Source organism: Gadus macrocephalus, chromosome 22 (assembly GCF_031168955.1).
Source record: "Gadus macrocephalus chromosome 22, ASM3116895v1".
In the NCBI taxonomy this organism is placed as follows: domain Eukaryota; kingdom Metazoa; phylum Chordata; class Actinopteri; order Gadiformes; family Gadidae; genus Gadus; species Gadus macrocephalus.
Genome location: NC_082403.1, coordinates 10,851,583 through 10,871,401, shown reverse-complemented (window position 1 = coordinate 10,871,401; position 19,819 = coordinate 10,851,583). Strand labels below are relative to the sequence as shown.

Genomic DNA, 19,819 nt, shown 5'->3' with positions numbered 1-19,819 from the left:
GTCTGCTGTCTACCTACCTACCTTTTTTGGAAAGGTGTCTGTTATATACAATTTACCAATACAGGTATATTTTAACATGATTTGGCAGCAGCCTGGTGATGATTTGATTCCATGGAGTTGTAGTTCTAGGAGGTATTTAGGTAAATCTAGATCATTATAAAAATAACCTATGATTATCATGATAATAAATGTTATTGCGGGGGGTGAATCCAGGACGCTGGTTTCATTGTTAAGCCTTCGGGAGGTGTTGTGGGCCTAATTTAACGAAACATCTGTGAAAGAGGGTGCCCACTTGATAACCCCAATGATATTCTGCTTGCTGCTGTATTTACTGCTGTTAGTTGGGCTAGTTGTCTCGTGTTTTTCACCTTTGGTTGGTAGCTCAGTAGCCAGTGTGCTTATAAGGTTGGTTTGGACCGGGGCTTCTGAATATGTGTTTTCCTTGGATTTTGGCACAAGGGATTATAACATCTGATCCTGTGCATTAATGAAAAAAATATATGCAGTGTGCGAATTACCAATGAATTTTGTTAAAGAAAAAAATATATATACATACATATATCGTGTATTAAATATTAAGAATTCAAAACATTTGTTCGCAAATATGTTATTTTTTGCAAAGCGGGGCCAGCCAGTCCTGTGTGCGTATGCAAATTAGCCATATCGCCAAACAGAAGAAAGTCGTAATGTTGAAAAGTCAAAAACGGCTAGCAAGGGAAAGCTAAACCAGAGTGTATCACTCACACACTTTGGGTCTATTCTAACTTAAGGTAAGAGGCTATCTTTTAAATAATATAATTTAGATCGTTATTGAGCAACAATCGGGGGATGGGGACCCCCGAATATTGACGGGTATATATGGCATTGACGGGTATAACCCTCCCTTAATTTGTTACTTGAAAGAAAGCTTTCCATAAGTATACGTTATCAAAGTTTTAGCTAATGTCATTATTAAGACCCTTAAATATAATTTCTGCGCCTCCAGTTTATCGACTCAGTGCGCATGTGTGGATAGCAAGCGGAAAGCGTATGTGTGCGTTGGGCGGAAGTGGGGACGTCCTTTCTGCTCACGAACAGCCATCATGGTGAGATCGTCGTGAAATTTTAGCATCTCAAAAATTGAATTATTTCTTTATGCGTTACTCCCATACCATAAAACCGCAAGTATAATGTTGCTAAAACAGCCCGTTCTCATTATATGTCCGTTTTCCTGTGTGTTTTATGTTGATCTAAAGCTATATTCGATTGCGGAGAAATGTGTGCTATTGCCGTGTTTGAAACGTGGTCCCCTAGCCAGGGAGGGCCTATCCGTCCACATGAGAGATTATCATTTCTAATGTATAATGGTCCAACAGCTTGGCTAACTCTTTACTATCATATTGCCTTCACTGCAGTGTTGCCATCCGTATTCTTCTGTACGCTATGAACAATGCTAACTAAACATTTGAGTGGCTGGCTGTAGTGAATGCTACATGCTAGCGTCAAATGACAGTCCTCATGCTCACCGTCCAGTGTTCACCTTTAAATCTCGGATATGTAAACTAACTTCAAACAACACAATTGTTTTCCACAGGTGTTCAAGCGCTTTGTTCAGATTGGCCGCGTCGCCTACGTTGCGTTTGGAGCCAACGAGGGCAAACTGGTGGCCATCGTTGATGTCATCGACCAAAACAGGGTAAATTGAGAACTTGCTGCAATCTCTAACCGCACTCATATCAAAGCACCGCACGAACAGTCACTAATGTCTCGACCCGTTTAGGCTCTTGTTGATGGACCCTGCACTGGAGTGAAGAGGCAGTCCATGCCATTCAAGTGCATGCAGCTCACCGACTTCGTTATCAAAGTACCTCACAGGTGAGGGCATCTTTCAGGCTCCCATCCCAGAGTTCATTCTAATGTAGTAAAAGATGGAATCCTTATATTAGGAAATTATTCTCCTCTATTGAAAGGCTAGCCCTATGTTTTAACACAATCGAAAACTGGAATTTAATTACTACAATCTGTCAACATCTGTGGCCCATAAGCCTGATAAGATTGAATGTCATTGAATACTAAAATGTCTTATGTTCCACAGTGCCCGTCAGAAGTTTGTCAGGAAAGCCTGGGAAAAGGCTGAGGTCAACCAGAAATGGGAGCAGAGCAGCTGGGCTAAGAAGATTGAGGCCAAGAAGAAGGTAAGCAGTGTTGCACTCTCACAGCGTTGACGTTTTCTTATTGGTACTGAATATTGAAACTGCTCTATTTTTTTTTTTCTTGGGCATGTTCAACTCTAGTATATTAAAATGCTTTCTTGGTGGCCATTTCTATCTAGCATGAATTGATAATGTAACACGTTAATTCCACATTTGTTTACTTGGTCTTGATGGCCTGTGTTCATGTGGAGAGGGAGAATTGGGTAATTCTACAGATTTTTTGTGTTGGGAAGTTGTGTTTATGGAAATCCACATCCGTTAAGCCATAATGTACATGTTCATTGATGGGTATCAAAAACTGAGACCAGTCCCAGTCGGTATTGTCAAATGTTATGCATTGTTCATTTTCTCCATGCATAGCTGTTCCCAAGTTTGATATTTGACACTAGATGTCCTTTCTGAATGGAACCATTTTTTAGTCAATCAACGTTTGATTTATGAATAAAAATGTGTTTTATAAATGTGGAGCTGCATGACTCGTGTACACTTGTAGATGGTTGATCCCTGGTTATCAAATTTGTTCATAAACTATTTGTCTAATGTAAATCTAGAGAATTAATGCACGTTTTTTTTTCTGCAGCGGGCTCATATGTCTGACTTTGACCGCTACAAGGTGATGAAGGCCAAGAAGATGGTAAGTTTAAACTTTAAAGTGTTTTCATGAATGAAAAGCTGAATGTAAAAAAAAAAACTAGCAGTTTGTGACACGTGTCAATTTAATTTGTTTTTGTCTACAGAGGAACAGAATCATCAAGCACGAGGTGAAGAAGCTCCAGAAGGAGGCAGCAAAAAAGTGATCGGTTCCACAAATAAACATTTTGAAAAAACGTATCCATGTTCATCTGTTTTGTTTTTACAAATTGCACAATTTTGCACGGGTGGAAGTCAATGATTTCTGTTTAGGTGGTGGAGGAAATGTAAAATATTTGGGAAATGGCATGTATTGTTTCTGCCTCAGTTGGGTATTTGCAGAAGCAAGCTGAGTCATGTCTGACCAGTCTGATGTAATATAACTAGTTGTATTATGAGATTATTGACAAGGGGCAAATTCAATTGATGCAGGTATTATCCCTCTATTTTAACTATGTTTCGATTAATTGTCCATTGACTAATTGTGAAAAACACAATCTACACAGGCATGTAAATTAGGTATTTACAAAAAAAAAATGTACGGGAGGAAGGAAATTATAACATCCACCCTGGCTTTCTGCATTGCAGTTCTTCAAACATGGAGTCAAATATATATTTTCTATGTAATTAACTAGAAACGTTATATGAAAGGCATATATATTTCTGATCGAATTACTCCAAATGCGTGTAATTATAGCAGTCTAATTCGCTTTAATAAATGCCTGCTGTACTGCACTGGCTTCGCTAGGTGGCAGCAAAAAGGACTTCAGTCTTAACATTTTCTACAATGCTGAACCCATATCCCGCTAAAACTCCTTTCCGTTTTCCGTGGCCGAAACGCAAGTGTGACACAATCTCAACCACTGCCTGCCAATTACGCCAGCAGCTCTGTGGAGGGAACATGTCGTTCCTAAATACATCCTTTCTCACAATGTAAATGAATTGTTTTAATTGAAATAACTACATAATGGATTCACAAGCACGGATGCGCGTAAGCAGACAGAAAGGCTTCAATGAGTGCAGCTAATCAGACATGCAAACAATACAGGGTAGTGCAACATTGCATATAAAAACGATTAGGAATTATAAAATGACATCAAAGGAATAAAAATAACATTCTAAAGTATGTTAAATATATTTATATTGCTATAAAAGCGTCAACTAATTGGGAGAGAAACTATTGTCCATTCGTTTCCATGAATTGAACACATTGAGCACGCATGCCTCCTTGGATAGGTCGACGTGCTTCTGACGTCAGAGATGAGTTAGAACTATCCAAGTATGCGCAGTAAGGTGGACGACAGAGCCGGAGTTGCGAGATTGGAGGATATTAACGGATAGGATCCTGACAGTTTCTAGTTACGGACTACACAATATAGATGTATACTGTATTGCATGTTACATTGAGACACGCTGTACAACCGTCCATAGTGAAGCAGTGATCTAAACGGGCAACGCAGAAGGAGAGGCGTTTGGCACCGATTCATAGAGCGCCTCATCCTGGTAAGCAGTATTTAATGGGATATTTATTGTTTCAAAACACATATTAGGCCTTTAATCTATAACGTAATTGTAGCAAGCTAGAATCCGTATTGTAGGCCTGTATAAATACAACGTAGGTTATTCTAGGCTCCACCACATGTTTCTTTAATGCGTTTCAAGGGAAGGTTTGTGCGTCGACCCTTCTTGTGTTGTTATTGCTCCGGATGCCCAGAATGCGTCCGTTGTTGACAGCGGGTGTCCCATATGGGCAATAGAGCCTCTGCGCCCTGTTTTCTTATCATTTGTTGCCTGAATGGATAACATGTAGACTATTCAAAACGCAGTTTTAAAATGTGAACTGAAGAATGCAATTTCAAACAGAACTCCTCTGACTCGAAATGCATGTGCTCAAGCTTTTTATCACAGAGCTTAAGGTTAAAATATGTGTTTTGACTTGTCTTAGTCTCAAATGAGACAATTTATGTCTGACGAAGAATCCAACATAAGCTATCTGTCAGAAAGGCCAAGGTCTTTTTCTCAGTTATCAATCTTAAGGGCCATTAAAGTCCACAGTAATCATATCTGCCTCCACCTCCCCCAATATATCTACCTGAGCAATCGAGTGCCATCTGTGTGCTTGGCCCTTTTTAATATAGACCTGGGTGTGTTCAAGATGCCAGGCCACATGGACTTCACTCTACCTCACCTGTCAATAAAAACACCTCCATCTTCTAGACGGCCTGCCCTAAGTACAGTTACACAACCAACCATCCCTCATGGTGTGTAGTTGATGGGAATGGTGTCACAAACAGAGACACTGTGAGGGAGGGAGGGGTTGGGGGTCGGGGAACACGCCTATGCATCACTCAAATAGGTACTCTGAATGGTACAATGCATACCAGACAAGGCTGATTAGATGACGGCTTGGCTAAGCTTGTTAGCCCGAAGACCTGCGACCTGATCCCACATTCTGGCTGAAACTGAACTCCAGGGATTCCTACGAGGCCCACGTGGAGCTGGACAGCAGGACATCCCCTTTAAGGGCTTTATTAGCCCAAGACAAGTGTTGAGTACAACAGAGTAGGACTACAGGGTACTGTCTTGGCTAGTGCCTGTGTTTTAAGAGTGAGTGAATGAAAGCATGCAGAAAGTGTCGAGTGGTAGAGAGTGAGGGAGAGAGGGATGGCAGGCTGCTATTAAAAGCCACATGAGTCACTCTTCTTCACAGGTACGCTGGCAGACTCCGTCTCAGAAGCTCTTTCCCACAGAGCGTTTCTAAAAACGTTGATATTTCAGAACACTAGAGCTATGAAGGCCAACTGCCATTCCCAGCCATTGTCGTCATCATCATCATCATCATCATCATCATCATCATCATCATCATCATCATCATCATCATCATCCTCATCATCATCCTCATCACCACCATCCTATTAATCATCATCACCCTCAGGCCCAGAGACCCGCCTTTTATTTGTTTGGCCGTTTCTTTGTGCTCGTGTGGAGTTTATACGTGTAGGTGGATCGTGGGTTTGTGTCCGGTGGCTGTGGTCGACGGGTGCGTTCCCCGACCACGGGGGCGTTGACTGAATGCGTTGCACGCACACTCAGTGTTCTGAGGACCCGCCCCGTGGACACTCACCTGTCAGGAATGTTCTTGGCGAGCTTGTGTCTCTGCCGGATTCCAGTTTATACACGCATGGCCTACTCGAAACGGAATGTCATGCTTGCCAGGCTAGAGGGGGTTGGTGAGGTGTGTGTGTGTGTGTGTGTGTGTGTGTGTGTGTGTGTGTGTGTGTGTGTGTGTGTGTGTGTGTGTGTGTGTGTGTGTGTGTGTGTGTGTGTGTGTGTGTGTGTGTGTGTGTGTGTGTGTGTGTGTGTGTGTGTGTGTGTGTGTGTGTGTGTGTGGTTTTTTTGGTTAACAAGGTTGCAAAGTTCACTGACTTCTAGCATCTGGTAAACTTTGCGTCAAGTGCCTACAAGTGGAAGGAGTTTAGTCAACAAATTCCTGGAAACAAGTCCTTTCTGTGTTTTTTTTATTTTTATAAATGTATTTTTACCTGGATTTGCTGTTCCTTGTTTGACTGAGCTGGTTAGAAATGTAATACCTGTCTGGCATCAATGCGCTGGAAGAGATAAGGCATCAAGGAGGCCTGTTGGGTAGCTGCCTGCCTGTTCATTGTTTGAACACCTCATGACACTGACAAAAGTAAATAGAAATGTAAATGTTATAAATGTAAATGTGGGAAATGTTTGTTGAACCAGTTACAACGTCCTGAATTCGACCTGTTGGATGAAAATGGAGAACTGACCGGAGAAACACCAGCTCACTAGCGAGAGAGAGGCAACTCCTCGGCACTACCCGCAGTCTGATGGCTGGTCTGAAACGTGGCCACGATGGGAAGATCGCCGGCCTGTACGACCTGGACAAGACCCTGGGCCGCGGGCACTTTGCTGTGGTCAAACTGGCCCGGCATGTCTTCACAGGGGAAAAGGTACACACACACACACACACACACACACACACACACACACACACACACACACACACACACACACACACACACACACACACACACACACACACACACACACACACACACACCTGTTGGCCCAAAATTACCTTGAAATCACGAATAGAGCCTTGACATTCAATGCCTGATTAGGTTGAGAGGAAATATGATTGCATGTGGTCAACAGTTTGAGTCCTAGATGATATATCTTTTTTATAAATGCGAGAGTTTATAAACGGCACGATGTGTCTCATGATGTCTGGCCGTCCCGGCAACGGGTTAACAAGTGAGGGTGAAGATGATGAGGAAGGGCACTTGGTACAAACGGGAGGTTCACTCCTCTTCCTCGTCCTCTTTGGCCCCCCCTCCCCCCAGGTTGCCGTGAAGGTGATCGACAAGACCAAGCTGGACGCGGTGGCGCGGGGCCACCTGTTCCAGGAGGTGCGCTGTATGAAGATGGTGCAGCACCCCAACGTGGTGCGTCTGTACGAGGTCATCGACACAGCCACCAAGCTCTACCTCATCCTGGAGCTGGCGGACGGCGGGGACATGTACGACTGCATCATGAAGCACGAGGGCGGCCTCGGCGAGGAGGTGAGCCGTCATGCACGGGCGCCCGCACGCGCACACACCAGCGACCCCCATGTATGCGCACACACACACACACACACACACACACACACACACACACACACACACACACACACACACACACACACACACACACACACACACACACACACACACACACACACACACACACACACACACACACACACACACACACACACCCATCAGCAAACAGACCATCCACATGCACGCATGTTTGAAAGCGGATCCACATCGGAATCAGAAAGGGTTTTTCTGCCAGGGAACCGTCACATACATGGAATTGTTGTGGTGAAGAAAGAATAAAGGGAAGGAATTAAACATCCAATCATTGGACACTGTGGTTATGCGTGCTATATATGCTATGCCGAGACACCCTGACTCTTAATGTTACTGGTTTAAAATATACAGTATCAGAACACAGTCTTAAGTAACTTAACATAAACATAATTGGAACTTTATCATATTAATCCTAAACCATCTTTTTCAACACAGAATATTTTTTCATGAAGACATTTAAATTATGATTGTATGTGGCTTCGTCAACATAATTAGTAATCAACACAGGTGACCAATATTTGACTTATGACTCAGTGAAAACAAGTAGTAAATGACGCTGGGGCAGTATCGGGACAATTAAACTGATAATTAAACTTGGCTACAAAGCTAGCTACTGTTGACTTTACATAAAGACTCCATAGTCTCCCGTGTATAAAACATTACAGGCTAGATTCGATTTTTATATTCAACTCGTATACAGTTATATTTTTTATTTTATTTTTATTTTTGGTTATTTTCATATTCATTCTTTCTTTCATTCTTTTATCTTGCATTTCTGAATCCAAACACCCCAATCAATTCCTATGCAATTATATATACATAAATTGCACAGCTTTGTTGTGTACTCGATTCTGATAAGCAGACCACTGCCATGAATAACAGACCGTTGCTATGGTTGCTATTTCCGAGCATAGAACGTAACCTCCAATAAATTTTTTCAGAACCGATTTTCAATTAAATTACATATATTTTTGGGTTCATGTTCTGTGTCAAAGTATTGATTTCTTTAGTAAGTAGCCGGGTAATAATTAGAATTATATACATTGAGCCGGTAATTATTGCAAAGTATACCCGACAGACTAAAGACCCTTCTGGGACCTGCATCACCTTACACATGCTATATCTAACCTAAACAAATGGCAGTGCAACTTTATTTCAGATTTTAAAGATGCCATATTATACCGCCAGGTGTGAGTGTGATTAGCCGTTGCAAGCTGTTTTTTAGCAAACGTTGCTCATCTATCCAGCACACATCTAGGTGGACACACCCACTTGAGAGGTCACTAACCTGGTGGTGTAATATGTCCCCTTTAATCAACTTTGATGTATAACCACATCCCCCATCCCCTCGTCCCATCGTCCTCCCCCTACAGTTGGCCAAGTGCTACTTCGCCCAGATCGTGCACGCCATCTCCTACTGCCACCGGCTTCGGGTGGTGCACCGCGACCTGAAGCCGGAGAACGTGGTGTTCTTCCAGAAGCAGGGCCTGGTCAAGCTCACCGACTTCGGCTTCAGCAACCGCTTCCGCCCCGGGGAGAACCTCAGCACCTCCTGCGGGTCGCTGGCCTACTCCGCCCCCGAGATCCTGCTGGGGGACGAGTACGACGCCCCCGCCGTCGGTGAGTCCTAGGGCTGGGTCGAAAAAATCTGAAGCAGAATCAGGATTATCTTGGGAAATATTGAAATCATCTCTTTTTGAGTTTGAAAGCATGATGCATTTATTCAGCATTTCTCTCCAAAAAAATAACGTTTTAACTGAGAACTTTGAAATTTCCCTTTTAAAATGATGCAAAAAATGATCAACAAGTAAATGTTCAAGTGGAAAGGAATGTACAAATATGTATCCAGCTGTTCTTTGAATGATAAAATAAATAAACTAAGAAATTAATTCAACACGATTATATAGTTTCGAAATCTACGGTAAATGCGATTAAATGCACAGCTTAAGTGAGTCCGGAGAGGGAGCGGGAGAGAGAGCGATGAATAATCAGCAGTGGCCCAGTTATTGATGTGTTTACCTTAAGCTCATATTGCCCGTCTATCAGTGTGCATGTGTGGTGTGCATTTGGGCTCTGAATTTATTATGTCAACCCTGTGTGTGTATGTACGTGTTTGTGTCCTACTGCTCCACTGCGTGGAGTCCAGAGTCCAGGTTGTGTTCCTTCTATATGCAAGTGACCAGGACATGGTGTCCTCTATAGCTGTATGACCTACACCTGTGCCAGTGTGTGGGCCTAGTGTATACACATCTCCTGAACCAGAGGGTAATGCAAATCAGCCCTCTACGATTGGACGAGAGTTGTGATAGCAACACAATGAAAAGGAAATGAGGTGATATTGACAAAAGCCATTCAGTCACCTAGCCATTGATGTTTTTAAAGAAAAGGCATATTTATTTACTTATTTATTTGAAGAGGAGAGAGGAGTTTTAGCTTCTTCTTTTATCGTGATCATTGAAGGCCACTGCCTGCATGTAATGAAATCTGATAGTGGGTCATCGTGAAATTGGTTTCTGTTATTTTCTCTCTGTTGTGCTTTTATCTCATCTCTCATGTACAACTGTGTACTTTTAGATATTAAATAATATAGAGCTGGACCTATTTTAGCCATTAAATTATAAGCAACTCCACCATTCAATTTACTATTGAATTATATGAAACTATATCAGTGAATATACTGACAATTAGTTTGTGTGTCTACCAGTTTAAATATCAAATGAAATGCAATCAGGCATGGATGTTTTGGGGGGGGGGGGGGGGGTGTTGGGGGTGCAGGTCTTGTGTGTGTGTGTGTGTGTGAAGGAGGGGCGGGGGGGTTGTCAGCTAGAGAACTGAGTGTGAGGGAAGGGGAAAATTGTGAGGGGGGAGAGAGAGAGAGAGAGAGAGAGAGGAGTGTTTTTCCATTTTTCCATTTGAGTGGATCTGCTGTGGCTATTTTCTACGGTCTCCTCTCTGCTTCCTCTCATCTTCCCTTTGCAGAGCAGATGCGAGCGAGAGTGAAAAATCGGGCGAGTGGCCAAGCGAGAGAGATTATAGTGATTTATCAGCACTGCTATAGTTCCAGCCTGAGCATAAACATCCACCACGGTGGATATGCGTGTGCACATTCACCACGGTGGATATGCGTGTGCACGTGCGTGCCCCTATCTAATCAATCAGTTGCCCTGATGGTACTTGGCCGGCTTTCTAAGACCACAGAGTCAGCAATCCCTTTAAAAATCCCTTCAAAAGATGCGCTTGACCCAGATTACGACCAAGAAATGTACCGTTTTGTGTCTCCCATTCATGGGTGCTGCTTGCGTGTTCATTCATGCGGCGCTGGTCTTACGGTCATGTGCACTACCCGACTTGCTGCCCGCACCGCTGTCTGAAATGAGGATGATGATGATGGGTTCATTAGCAAGGATTACCCATCCGACCAGCGAGGCATTAATCGGGCGCGAGGACGCAGGCGGACCGTTTGGCGTTGAACGAGGCTCAGCTCAGCAGCGAGGTCATCATAGAAAGCTATAAAGTTGGTAGGCCTTGGAACGGAGGCAGAAGGGAGGGGGGGGGGGGGGGGTCCAGGGATTATCGTGGTCGCCACGGTTAATCCTGGAGGAGGAGTTTACAAATAGGGCGAGTATCGGTTCTGAAAGTGGGGGACAGTTCTGGAGGATGCTGTTACAATCTGCTGCTGCTGATGATGATCATGGTGATGAAGAGCTGAAAATTACCTTTAAAAATCTTTATTCAATGGACGGATAGCAGCAAGCGCATCCTGAATTGTGTGCACATGAGTGTGTGCTTGCCTGGTGTGCGTGCGTGTAGGGCGTGTGAATGATTGCAGAAGTGAGGGACGCAAAACTAAAAGGGGTACTTTAGACGATTGCAGCTGTCGCCGCTAATGGCGAGGGCGTTTGCAGCAGGGAAACAGACTGCTTCGTATAAATAAACCCATCCAATAGCCGGTTGCTTGACCACCGGCCGCGAAGCAGTGATGGGGTTGGGGGGAGAGGGGATGGGGGGGGGGGGAGGGAGGACCAGCGGTGGGCTGGGACGGATGGGGAGGTATCACGGTTGCTAGGAAACGGCAGGGACTGCAGCAACACTTCTCGACTCCCCTGGTAGCGGCGGGCTGACGCACACTCTTTCACAGCCGTGGCGATAAATAGTCACCACCCACAATCCACCTGCATCCACGCCAGGCATCGCATCGCAGGCCAAGAGGCACGCTGGGTAGAGGACTGCTGAGCAGCCACACCAGCGACGACCAATCAAAATCAAGTACACGCGCGAAGGCCAATCGACTAGACGTGCAGAGTGCAGTCAGAATCAATGATGCGTGCAAAGCAAAATCGACAATACCCGCACATAGAATAATGAAAATCAACTGTATGAACATGGGAAAGATCACACGCAGTGACGCAGCGATACACGCAGAAACCGTTCAGAATCTACTGCTCACACAAAGAAAGATCTATCATCGGAACACAAAGATCTTTGAGAATCACGGGGATGCTCACAGCATGAAGAAAATAAGGGAGGGAGGCCATAAAAGCGTACAGTATTAATTTGAAAGGGCTATCTTTGACTTGAACCAGTGTGTTATCGGCGCGGTATGCCGCTTGCGTTGCACACCGTATGTGTGCTGGGTATTAATGCCGTCGGAAGACTAGCGTGGAATGTGGGTCAGTGGACCATATTACCGTCAAACACTGTTCTGCATGCCTGCAGGACTTTGCTGCTCTCTTCCAGTACCGCTTTGCAGAAGCCATAGATAGAACGGCTGTAGTGAGCAACTAGCAAGCGTATGAATCAATGACAGATGAACACGTTAACCCACTTCCTTGGTGTGTGTGTGTGTGTGTGTGTGTGTGTGTGTGTAGGAGTGCAGCGTCTGCTGAGCTGTGTGTGTGTGTGTGTGTGTGTGTGTGTGTGTGTGTGTGTGTGTGTGTGTGCACGTGTGTGCATTTGTAGTGCCAGCCGGCAAGGAACAGCTTCAATGTTAGAGCAGATGTGGTTTGTGCATATTTATGGGTACAGCTCTTTGATCAAATATGAATCATGTTTAATTTGTCAATAGGTTCAGAGAGCTTTTGTTTGTGTCGCTTGTGTGTGTGTGTGTGTGTGTGTGTGTGTGTGTGTGTGTGTGTGTGACACACACACACACACACAACGTGCACTACCGTTCAAAAGCACAAGGGTTTTCTAATCATCAATTAGCCCTTTAAAACAATGTGCTAATCAATGTACCACAGGAGTGATGGTTGCTGGAAATGGGCCTCTGTACACCTATGTAGATATTCCATAATAAATCTGCAGTTTCCACATTAACAATGTCTAGACTGTATTTCGGCTCAATGTATCTTCATTGGAAAACAAAAAAGTGTTTTTCTTTTAGAAAAATCTGCACATTTCAAAGTGAACCCAAACTTGTGTGTGTGTGTCACTAAACATAAAGGCAGACAGCCATGCTTGCTTGTCTCTCCCAATCCTATCATCCCATATTTCACTCTGGCACTTTCTCTTTAGGAGATGTCTGTTGTGTTTACTACTACCATTCCTGGCACTGTTAAAAATGCAACGCAAGCCTTATTCGCCTCTCTCCCTCACTCTCCCTTTCGCTCTCCCTTTCGCTCTCTCTCTCTGTCTCTCTCTCTCTCTCTCTCTCTCTCTCTCTGTCTCTCTCTCTCTCTCTCTCTGTCTCTGTCTCTCTCTCTCTCTCTGGTCCTCTGCAGATATCTGGAGCCTGGGTGTGATTCTCTTCATGTTGGTGTGTGGTCACCCTCCCTTCCAGGAGACCAACGACAGTGAGACCCTCACCAAGATCATGGACTGCAAATACAGCGTCCCCGCACACGTCTCCAACGCATGCAGAGAGTAAGACACGTGCACGCTTACATACACACACATCTCCGTACATGCATCCATACAAACGCCTTAGTACAATCAAACACATCCATTCTCATCTGCGCACGCAGGCACTCACTCACTCACTCACTCACTCACTCACTCACTCACTCACTCACTCACTCACTCACTCACTCACTCACTCACTCACTCACTCACTCACTCACTCACTCACTCACTCACTCATAGACACGTGTGTGTGTGTGTGTGTGTGTGTGTGTGTGTGTGTGTGTGTGTGTGTGTGTGTGTGTGTGTGTGTGTGTGTGTGTGTGTGTGTGTGTGTGTGTGTGTGTGTGTGTGTGTGTGTGTGTGTGTGTGTGTGTGTGTGTGTGCTGGAGGGAGTGAACACTCTTCAGGCGCTGCATATTTCATGTTTAGAGACGAGTGAGGAACGAGGGGAGAGAGAGAGAGAGAGAGAAAGGTGGTTGAGGGACGAGGGCTTACCCCCCCCACCACGCCCTTCCTCTCTCACATTGTCCTGCCTTCCAATCTGTTTTCCCCGAGATGCAGTGCGGTGTCTAGTGTAGTCTTATGCAGTCATCCCCCGTCCCTCCACCATTATTAATCTTCCATATTACCTTTCTGTTCAAAAAGCCTTCTGAAGCAAGCCGAGTCTTCTGCCAGGTTATGTGGGGACATGAATACTTTAACACTGCATCCATTTGTTCCTCCTGCTGCAAGGCGAGAGCTTCGGGAATTACGTTGATTTCATGTGAAAAGTCTTTACCGCCTCCCCCATCTACTGATGTGGTGTGAAAAGTGGTGTGAAAATTACAGGAAAATAGAAGTCCTGCTATGGTGTGTGTGTGTGTGTGTGTTATTTTTTTATTTATTTTTCTACTCGAGTCGCGGCTTCAACTTCTCGGTGGTGCTAATTAACAGACGGTAGACTCAAAATGCAGGGCAGTACTTTTACACTGGAACTTTGCTGAAGTAAAAATATGCTTACATTATCCGTACACATTCTGTCCAGGCCTGAGTTTAAGTTCACTTTACGGATAGTTGTGAAAGCCGTGGATCCAAACAGTGGATCAGCAGAACCGCGCCGGTTCACCCCGCTAACAACCGCCTCTTGTTCCAGTCTCATAGGTCAAATGCTGCAGAGGGACCCCAAGAACCGCACCTCTCTGGAGCTCATCGAAGAACACGAGTGGCTGCAGGGCGTCGACCCCTCTCCTGCCACAAAGCTAGCCACGCCCCTTGTGTCCCACCGCAGCCTATCAGAGGAGGAACACGGCTGCATCATCCAGCGGCTGGTGCTGGGGGGCATCGCCGACCGAGACGACATTACTGAGTACGCGTCCCCCACTCGCCGTCTTCACGGTTCAACCAAAGTTTCTGGGCCTTTTGTACTAGAACTGATGATCAGTTGGACGTCGGTAGCCAACACTTTCAAACGCCACATGATTAAATGTGTCCACTACTTCAACTACTTTAACTACTTATCACTACCACCGACTGACATTAACTACTAACCACTGATCCTTTCTAATTTCATAACAACGTCATAACCAAAGTCCATTACTGTCACTGCAGGCGAAAAGCCCAATGTTTGTTCCATGACAACAAACACCAGACTATTTAGCAAATCCTTCTCATCTGGCGATGGCTGGACAAGCGCCATTCTGTGCTAGCACAGCTGGTGGCGTGTCTAACTGATTGCCGTCATCTGTGTAATTGCCGTCAGCCGCCAGTTGGCATGGGCTATTCCTAGAGAGTGCCTCGTCGAACTAGACAGCCAGCCTGTCAGCTCGTTTTGAGCGGATCTCCTTGATGCCTTAGATGAGGGGTAGTCTTTTCACGGTGGTTTTGCGTGTTTTGGAACGAGACGCTCACCTCTTGCTCACGGTGTCTCAGGGCGCTGGAGGCCAACCGGTACAACCACATCACGGCTACCTACTTCCTGCTGGCCGAGAGGGTGCTGAGGGAGAGGCAGGAGAAGGAGAACCACAGCCAGATTCGCTCTGCCAGCCCCAGCAAGGCTCAGTTCAGGTATGGGGCTCACCGACCTTGACCTTTGACATTGTCCTTCAGAGGATTCGTCTGAAGGACATGCAACCTGAAGTTTTCCCGAAATGGACGATTTCAGTCACTGATCTGCCGTTCCCTATGTTCAACCCCTTCGCAGGCAGTCGTGGCCCACCAGGGTGGACGTGCACCAGGACATGACGGACGGCCTGGGAGGCCCCGCCATCTCTCACCCCGGGGGTCCCCAGTCCCCCGCCCGCAGCGCCGAGAGCCTCCACCGAGGACCCAGGCCCAAGACGGCACTGCTGGACCTCAGCCAGAGGAAGGACATGGCCGACCTGCTGCAGCCTATGACCCAGAGCCACGAGAGGGTCCTCCGGCCGCTGGCTGTGCCCCAGCCCAACCCTCTGAGGCTCGGCCCCTCGGGGCACCACGCCAAGACCAGGAGCCCCAGCCTCCTGAGCGTGGAGGAGGACGAGGAGGAGGAGGGCGAGCCCAAGCCGCTCCCCTTCCAGGTGGTGCTTCGCCCCAAGGTGGGGTCTTCTTCGCGCTCTCCGGCCAACCGGCTGACGTGTCGCATGAGCGCCCCGATCCTCAACCAGATCCACGAGGAGATCAGCGACGTGGAAGAGGACGAGGCCGACGGGGCAGAGAAGGAGAGGGTGACCCTGCGTGGACTCGCCTCGCCCAGGAACCTCAACCTAACCTCCAGGCTCTCGGCTCCGCCCTGCGCCACTCTGTCCCCCGATCGCCTCGCCGGAACGACGCCGGAGTCCTTGGCGACGCCCAGCTCGGAGACCTCTGAGGACGACACGCAAGACGACCCCTGCGAGGCGGGACCCCACGGCGGGACGGCGCCGACGCTCTCCTTCGGCGGGGGCGAACGAGAGCCCATCGTCCGACCTCAAGGGCGGGAGGAACGTGGCCCCAATGAGCCCGCCAGCCCCCCCAACGGCGGGAGTCCGGGGGACGCTCGGGGCAGGGGTTCGGCCAAAGCCCCCAGCGGCCTGGTGGAGAGCCTGAAGCTCATGAGTCTGTGCCTCAGCTCGCAGTTCCACAATCTGACGGGGGGCGGTGACAGGAGCGAGGCGGGGGACCACCGGCCGGAGAGGCCCGTGTGGAGGATGTGCATGGGCGGCTCCACCGGCAGCCTGGACAAGGTGTCCCTGCTGGGGGGGCCCACGCCCAGGGTGACCCTCCACCGGTCCACCCCTCTGGGGGACTCGTTCCTGGGGGACCCCCTGCTGGACGGGTCCTGCTCGGGCAACCTGAGGCTGAGCGAGCTGGACCTGGCCAGGGAGAACCACCGGAACCTGAAGAACCGGGTGCTGCAGATGCCGCTGAGCGACAAGACTCTGTCGGTGAACATCCAGAGGAGCCCCAAGGAGGGCCTGCTCTTCCCCCCCACGCCCCACAGCTGCTGCCAGGTCATCTGAAGGCCTGTGGACCCCGCCGCACCTCACCTCCACCCCACCTGCCTGGCTGCTACCCCCTCCACCCAACACCACCCCCAGGACTCCGATCCTCCCTCCTCTACCTCACCCCACTCTCTTCTACCTCACCCCCTGTCTTACTCCTTTTCCCGCCACTCCCTCTCATCCCTTCTCCCCCTCATCCCTCTGTCCTCCGCCCTCTCTCCTCTCCCTGCTACCCTCAGAACTATCACAGTCAACGCCCTTACCCCCCACACCACCCCCATTCCCCTCTCACCCTGATGGTGGGTGAGGAAACACAATTCACCTTCTTAAACACTATATTTAGTTGAGTACAGTCAGTGTTTGCGTGTGATGCACTCACTGCACAACCTATTGAAGCACCTTGTGTGAGGATATCAGGGGAAAATACATAACTCTAGGAGCAAGAAGACCGGATAGGAGACAATGGCTCGCTGAACCACATTGGCATCACAATCCCCCTGGAGCGCAACAGGGAGGGAGGGAGGGAGGGAGGGAGGGAGGGGAGCCGTGGTTTCCTCGGTCCCGAGTGACCATGAAAAGAGTGACCAGCACACATCTATTGACTGGCTGCTCTGTGGACATGTGTCAGACTTTACACACACGCCAAGCAACCGGTGTCTAGGTAATGCACATCGGAACATGTAAGGTGGACGGGCGTTAAATCAGGGTTTTTAAAGTTGTGTCGTTTGGCCCTGGCTATAGGGGAGAGTGAGAATGGAAGAGAAGAGAGCGAGAGAGAGAGCAGTGTTATTTCATGTCGATCACTCGTGTGTCTTGAGGTCTTTACTTTTTTTGCACACTCCGGCCTTTACAACCATGCATATCTGCCTGCACACACAGGCGCACACACACACACACACACACACACACACACACACACACACACACACACACACACACACACACACACACACACACACACACACACACACACACACACACACACACACACACACACACACACACACACACACACACACACACACACACACACACACGATGTTTACACATAGGGTTTTATTTTTATTATTCATGTGAAACCTATTTTTTTAAATAAATATTTTAGGCAGTTGTCTTTTTTTAAATGATTATGGCTGACTGATTTGCATATGACTTCTTTAGTTTTTTCAGATTGCAGGAATTAGCACCCAACAGAGAGAGACTATGGCACTTACTTTGAAGTCTGTCCCTGTTGTTGTGTTTGTGTACTTCAAATGGGCTCTGTAGTCTCAGACAGCAAACACAGTCACTTTGATCAAAGGTCTCTGTGTCTCCACTACAGTAAGGCAGTGTTTTGTACATATTGTGAATATCCAAAGACCTTTTAGGGTTATTATTCACTGGCGTAAATATAGTAATAGTTAATAGCAATCAGACTTTTAGAACCTTCTAGAAGGCTGCTGGATGTGCTTTTCATTGTTTAAGAGCCAAACGCAACAGCAAAGGGGATTTATAAACTAATGGAATTGGTGAGTTGAACATTATGGATGGAGAGATGGCACGAGACATTTTATTTATTTATTCATAGGGGATAAAACAAACTAATATTTTTGAATATATATATATATATTTTGACTATGTTGAATTATATTGAGGTGGCTAAAATCTATCTAGATTTGTTTCGTTCTTTCAATTATTTATTTATTCATTCATTTACTTAAAAATGGATACTAACGGAACAGGGAGGCCAGTGCAGTATGCAATGTTGAAGGTCGGCTTGCAAATCACACAATCCCGTACCCAAATACGCCACTAGAGAGAGTTATCTAGCTGCTAATATTAGCGTTGGGTCAGAACCAAAAAATCGCGCATGTCCTCTAGCTTTCAAGGACTAGCCACTTGTTGTGTAGCATATTCAAGGACCTATAAAAAGAAACAGAAACCAACCAAACAAAATCGTGTGTGAATAGATATTTGACTTAAGTGGTATGTTTACCCAGTGCATGTTTTTTACTGTTGCAACTTCAACGTCATACAGAGGTCAACCCACCTAGGCCTATATCGTATCTATCCAACATAAGCTGATGTGTCACCTCACTGTACCGTATCCGCACACAGCAATACCAACGACGGAAAAATGTACCAACAAACATGGGTGTGCCATACAATTGGTTTTGAACATATTGTACTGTATGAAACATGAGATATAATACATGTATATTGAAATAAAAATCATGCGAACGGAATAAGACACGTTTTATTTTTATTCCATACATGAATTTATTTAAAAAAACTGAAGAAAATACAAACAAATCATCAAACCTATTGGGGTGGTAGTCAAGTAAGTTGTTTGACCCTCCCGGCTGAAAGGTAATGTTGTATAGGTTATGTTGTATAGAACTCCTTCCCACTCCTTAAGGATCTTTAAATCCGATGTTAATAAGATATACTAAAGCTAGGGTAGGCAGGCATTTTTGATGGAAGCATTCTTTTTCATATTTGTTGAAACTTTTTCTACGTCCAACAGCAATTCATAAATGAAAGACGCAGACAAAAAGTAAAAACATCTGGTATCTCCGGCTGCTGTGGTAGCCATAATAAGCCATCCAATCATTTTGTCCGGCCCGAATGAAATGATTGGATGGCTTACCTAGCTTTCTACCCACCTAACCGGCGCATGACCTGAGTCTCCCACAAGGCTAGGCAGACCTTCTGCTCAAGTTAGAGAGCTAGTGGTTTTAAAGTCATGGTGTTGAGAGCGGGATTCTCTGGCACATATGTGCTCCCGATCCTTGTCAGGCAGACTGAATCACACCAGACCATATGAGGTCCACCATGGAGGGATGGACCTGAATGAATCCACACATGCACAGGTACACGCTTACATACACACACATTGACACATAAATATGTATGCAGGACACTGAGACAGGTGCATGATAAAGATCAAATCCGCTTATCCTTTGTATCCTATCACAAACCCTCTCTCTCTCTCTCTCTCATACATTATTGTGGCATCAGGCATTGCATGAATACTAATCAAGTGTCAATGTGAATAAACAAAGCTTCATGCTGT

General features: G+C 46.3%; 2 protein-coding genes across 2 annotated transcripts; both read left to right on the top strand.

The window, feature by feature from the left end:
* Positions 1–952: 952 nt before the first annotated feature.
* rpl14 (ribosomal protein L14) lies at positions 953–3,023 on the top strand. The gene is made up of 6 exons (XM_060043057.1): positions 953–1,085; positions 1,574–1,675; positions 1,760–1,854; positions 2,075–2,174; positions 2,773–2,826; positions 2,930–3,023. The coding sequence occupies exons 1-6, from the start codon at positions 1,083–1,085 to the stop codon at positions 2,987–2,989; spliced, it is 414 nt and encodes a 137-aa protein (XP_059899040.1). The 5' UTR covers positions 953–1,082; the 3' UTR covers positions 2,990–3,023.
* Positions 3,024–4,065: 1,042 nt separating this feature from the next.
* Positions 4,066–18,992, top strand: LOC132450879 (SNF-related serine/threonine-protein kinase-like). The gene is made up of 8 exons (XM_060043056.1): positions 4,066–4,325; positions 6,570–6,799; positions 7,193–7,411; positions 8,860–9,106; positions 13,207–13,348; positions 14,460–14,672; positions 15,236–15,370; positions 15,507–18,992. Exons 2-8 carry the CDS (start codon positions 6,677–6,679, stop codon positions 16,780–16,782), a joined length of 2,355 nt encoding a protein of 784 aa, XP_059899039.1. The 5' UTR covers positions 4,066–4,325; positions 6,570–6,676; the 3' UTR covers positions 16,783–18,992.
* Positions 18,993–19,819: the final 827 nt, after the last annotated feature.

What these genes read in the sequence shown, in the direction of transcription:
- LOC132450879 (XM_060043056.1), top strand. Translation starts at nt 6,677, where the DNA reads ATGGCTGGTCTGAAACGTGGCCACGATGGGAAGATCGCCGGCCTGTAC. An exon ending in ATGTCTTCACAGGGGAAAAG is followed by an intron (nt 6,800 to 7,192) that starts GTACACACACAC and finishes CCCTCCCCCCAG; the next exon opens with GTTGCCGTGAAGGTGATCGA. An exon ending in GACCGAGACGACATTACTGA is followed by an intron (nt 14,673 to 15,235) that starts GTACGCGTCCCC and finishes ACGGTGTCTCAG; the next exon opens with GGCGCTGGAGGCCAACCGGT.
- rpl14 (XM_060043057.1), top strand. An exon ending in AGATTGAGGCCAAGAAGAAG is followed by an intron (nt 2,175 to 2,772) that starts GTAAGCAGTGTT and finishes TTTTTTCTGCAG; the next exon opens with CGGGCTCATATGTCTGACTT. An exon ending in TGATGAAGGCCAAGAAGATG is followed by an intron (nt 2,827 to 2,929) that starts GTAAGTTTAAAC and finishes TTTTGTCTACAG; the next exon opens with AGGAACAGAATCATCAAGCA.